Source organism: Plectrocnemia conspersa, unplaced genomic scaffold, assembly GCF_051122295.1.
Source record: "Plectrocnemia conspersa isolate PC_06_02 unplaced genomic scaffold, ASM5112229v1 ptg000004l, whole genome shotgun sequence".
In the NCBI taxonomy this organism is placed as follows: Eukaryota; Metazoa; Arthropoda; class Insecta; order Trichoptera; family Polycentropodidae; genus Plectrocnemia; species Plectrocnemia conspersa.
The window spans coordinates 8333418-8338035 of record NW_028277168.1 but is presented as its reverse complement, the minus strand read 5'-3'; the positions used below and the strand labels follow the sequence as shown (position 1 = coordinate 8338035).

At 27.9% G+C, this 4618-nt stretch overlaps 2 protein-coding genes across 2 annotated transcripts in view; both read right to left on the bottom strand.

Annotated features, from left to right (window-relative positions):
- Positions 1-1088: 1088 nt before the first annotated feature.
- Positions 1089-2888, bottom strand: Rlb1 (lysine-rich basic protein Rlb1). Its single transcript, XM_088184687.1, has 3 exons — positions 2747-2888; positions 2521-2682; positions 1089-2452 (listed from the first exon to the last, which is right to left on the bottom strand). Exons 1-3 carry the CDS (start codon positions 2792-2794, stop codon positions 1148-1150), a joined length of 1515 nt encoding a protein of 504 aa, XP_088040813.1. The 5' UTR covers positions 2795-2888; the 3' UTR covers positions 1089-1147.
- Positions 2889-2990: 102 nt separating this feature from the next.
- LOC148235816 (elongation factor-like GTPase 1) overlaps positions 2991-4618 on the bottom strand; it is a 177028-nt gene continuing 175400 nt past the window's right edge. The window contains exon 11 of the mRNA XM_088184295.1: positions 2991-4575. Within this exon, the coding sequence (XP_088040421.1) occupies positions 4387-4575 (189 nt within the window). The 3' untranslated portion in view covers positions 2991-4386. The remainder of the gene's footprint in view (positions 4576-4618) is intronic.

The window sequence follows — 4618 nt, the reverse complement described above, 5'->3', positions numbered from 1 at the left end:
CGCATTAATAGTGACCATATTATTTTATCATAAAATAAATTTTAATATCTAATTGAAAATACGCAAATTTTTACATTCATTTTTTAACGTCATTTGTTGGCAAATCAGATACACTTTAGTTTTTGCAAAACTACTAAGAAACAATTTCTGGACATTGTGTCTCTGCATATTTTAAAATACAAGAGCAGATCAGTAGATTATACTTTTAGAGACCCTAAACACTAGAAATATTTTGTTGCTTAGTAAATATAATTATATGAAAAATCTATATATTTATTTTATATGAAGGTTGAAGTATAAAAAATACACTTTGAATATTAAAACCACAATCTAGAATCGTTTTGGCGAAAACATTTCACTTTGTGGATAAATAAGGTCCATTTCATAATATATACGTATATCTAGAGTTATTTTTCAGCAGTTCTTCACTTTAAGTTTGTGGGAAAGGGGAGCACCAAAAAATAATAGTATCATATCATAAATTATTTGTAATAATCTTTTTTCAACTCATCAAGAATACTCCATTTCCCTATAAGAATGATTTATGTGCTATAAATTAAGACTTCTTGAAGTAATGTTCCGTGAATATTAGTAATATTAAACAAAACTTAATATTTAAAACTAAAATTAAAGAGGTTAGAGGATCTCATTATGATTAAATTATTCAAATGAATACTTTATAATTGATTTTATTTATATAATTTCAAACGTTTTTGCGATTTGAATTCAATTGCCGGTGTGTTTAGTCTATGTGTACATTTGTTACTATGTGCAATTGTCTCTGTATTCAACCGTTGTGTGCTCAATTGTCTGGTTACCGAGATTGTCTCATCTTACCACTTCCACACCAAGGAGCGCAATAGATGTCCACATATAGTTTCTTAATATGTAATTATAAACTGAATAATATTAATTAACTTTGTAACACTGACGTGACGGCAGTGGAGGACAGCATATTCTTTTAGTGAACCTCAGCTGGACAACTACGGCCGGCGGTGCCTCGTCCTCTATTGATGGATCAAGAGTAATTATTAAAAGCATTGAAAATAACTAAAATCACAGGTATATAGATTCAAAATAGACACATATTTTTAATGATATTTAATGTAAAAAAATACATTAGAAATTTGTAAAAACAATAATTAAATCAATCAAATACAATTTTATTGCCTTGAAATGGTAAAATAGTAGATTGTTGTTTTTTTGCTTGCCACGAAGGATGGAGCTTTTCTACTTTAGATTCTGGCAGTGAAGTTTTATTAACATCGTCTTTAAGATCCATCCTGTTTTGTGTTTTATAACTAATGTTCATATTGTCGCTAGAACCGTTTCTACTTTTTTGATTTGTGAATCTGCCATTATCTTCATTTTTACTTCTATCAAATCTGACATTGTCTTCATTTCTACTTCTATCAAATCTACCGCTATCTTCATACCTTTTCTTTTTATTAAACTTATTAGTTAGTATTACGTCATTTCCAAATAATGCTGCTCTTCTCATCTTGCGGTTTCTAGTCATACCGTAAGATTTTTCATCGTCGTCTTTAACGAGTTTATCGGCAGGCCGCGGAATTGCCATTGTCATGTAATTGCTTCCAGCGTCAGTCATGAAGAATGAATCGACTCTTTTCTCTACTGGAAAATCGGAAGGTAGCTCGTTCGAATCAATCAAATTCTTTACAGGAACAAATTCTTTTTTTTTTTTAAGCAATCTTTCTTTACTAACAATCGAGTCTTTTGTTGAATTTAGATCTTGTTTTACTGATTTGATAGGTTTCAGCTTAGGGCTTTCGAACACTACAGATTCTCTATCGTCTTCTTGAGATGATGCATCTTCATTTATATCTTCATATTTAGATGATTCATCTTCACTTATATCTTCAGATTGAGATGATTCATTTTCATGTATATCTTCTTCTAAAGAACTTTCATCAGAAACACTATATTTCCTTTTCTTATTTAAACCATCTTTCTCGCATTCCAATATTGGAGAATTTGATTCATCATTATCTATTTTAACGCTTTCAACTTTAAAGCTGGATGTTGAAATAATTCTCTTTGGAATTTTATCTTTTTTATGCAATCTTAAAATGCTTCCAATTTGCTCAACATCTTCATTATCAGAGCAATCACTTTCATCATCATCATCTAAAGATTTTGATAGATCATTTTCGCTCTGTTTATTTTCTTGTGCTTTAGGATCGTTCATCTTCTTTTTCAAATGTTCCTTTCGCTTCCTTTTTTTGACCTTTTTCGGATCTTGTTCTAGTAATCTGGCAGTAGGAACATCGCTGTGCTTAATTTTCAAGTCTAAAAATCTCTTTTTGATTGATTTATGACACAATACTCGAGCCATGGCTCTTTCCTTGGATAGAATCGGAGTATTAATGATTTTATCAACGGTTTCGATATTACATATAGCAAATCTGCCTAAATCGTTGCGTTTTATTGCCTGAAAAATGTAAACAAATCAGATTAGATGATATAACTTGTTTATATGATTAAAAAAACAATAATAACCTTAATAAGCATAATTTCAGAGACTAAAGATTCGGCTTTGCGTTTGTTTTTCTCTTTTTGTTCATCTGTGCCTTTTTTATTTTTAAGCAATTTAATTTTCTTTGACAAACCATTTATGGTTTGGGTTTTAGCTTGTAGAATGAACGGCTGCATTTTAATAACCTATATTTAGATAAAATGTGTTATAAATATATCAAACACGTTATGAATATTTGTTTATATTTACCTCATTGTTAAATTGCAATTTTATTTCACTCAAAGACGATTGTTCCATTTTGACAATGTTTTAGTTAAATTTTGTATTTTGTATAACCACAAACACGTGAGCGCTGACAACTGTCAAAAGCAACATAGACTACTGTTTTATCGACGCAATTTTAAAATTAGCAACGTGAGCTTTGCCCTTCTGTCGACAGATGTCTTTGTTTTTATATTTTATTTTTAATATTATAATATAAATAATTGAGACATTTTATTGATCCGAAAAAGTTTTATTTAATAATAACTTAATAATTAGCAACTTATAAATAGCAAGAACACAATAATTTATCGGCTTACATTTTAATATAATACGTAACTATTGTGACATAATCATTTATAAATTCGCAACACATTTGAGACATTTTATTATGTAATTACTATATTATATTTATCCAAATGATTGGGTTTTAGAGAGTAATTTTGATGTAATTGATATATGGATTAGAAACATACAGCAAATTATCTTCAAACATAATTTAAGGCGAATAAGCGCTTATCTACGTTAATCTTTAAGAATTATTTTTAATTTTTTGGGACAAATAAACGATTATTACGTATGATTCATTGGATTTTAGAGAGTAATTTTGGTGCTTATGAAATATGAATTAGCAGAATAGTTTAGAAATACCGCAAATCATCTTTTTCAAATCAATTTTTTTTGTGAAAAATATACATTTATTACGTAAAAATACAGGTATAATTCTTAATTTTTTTCATACACAAATATTTTTGATTACATTTTTGTAAGTGATAATAATAAACTATAATATACATAGTACATAAAGATTTCATTTAAAGTTAACTTTTACGTTATTTATTATAATTATTAAGCTCAGTATTTTTTTGTTAAAAAAATTATTTCTATCAAATGTTTTTTAAATTAAAATTATATGCAAATTCCAAACATTAATTTTATAAAATCGTTGTTAAAAAAGACGCATGCCATAAATAATAATAATACGTATAGGGCAGCCACCTAAATATTTGTGTCAAATGTCATGAAGTATAATCGCAATAAAGGAATGCATCTATATATCACAAAAATCCATTGTAGCAACAAAATTATTGACTACAATGGATTATATACATAACAACTGTAGCAAAGATAATATTTGGTTTACTTTAAAAATACTGAGTTTACAATAATAATAACGTTAATCTAAAAACTCAGATTAAAACAAATTAAATACGTACTATGTATTAAGTTATATTATAAACCAATTATTAAAATGTAGTTTAATGTGGTTTTGTTTTATTTTTAAGATTATAAAATCTACAATATTCATACAACTAGACTATGTAGAAGCAAACTAATGTTACAAATGAAATCAGTCTGTAATTTATTTTATTTCATTCCAATTTTGAAAAAATAGGACTGTTATCTGATCATTTTCGAAAAGTAGTTTATATGTTCTTGACTCAAATTTGTTTTGAAATTTGCCTCTGTAGTGTAAAAGATGTAAAAGGTAAAAAAATAGGTGTTTCTTATTACAAAAATGACTAAAAAAGATTTATGTTGTGTTCGTGTTAATAAGTTGAAACTAAATAAAACTCAACAATTCAAATTTAAATTAATGGAATTTCATGACGCTTGGAATATTATTTTTATTTATTTTTGGACAATGTCCTCTGCTTCTCTGCAAATTCCACAAGTTTATCGTCGACGTGGAGACCTTTGCGTCTTCTCACAGCATCCATGTACTGTTTAGCACGATTAGCACTATCAGCCTTCTCTCCAAAGTGGACGTACTCCATTTCAGTCGAAGGAGTCCAAAACGGATCGATCTCGATGGTCTGAAAGTAAAAAAAAAAACAAACATAAATTGTAGAAAATCTT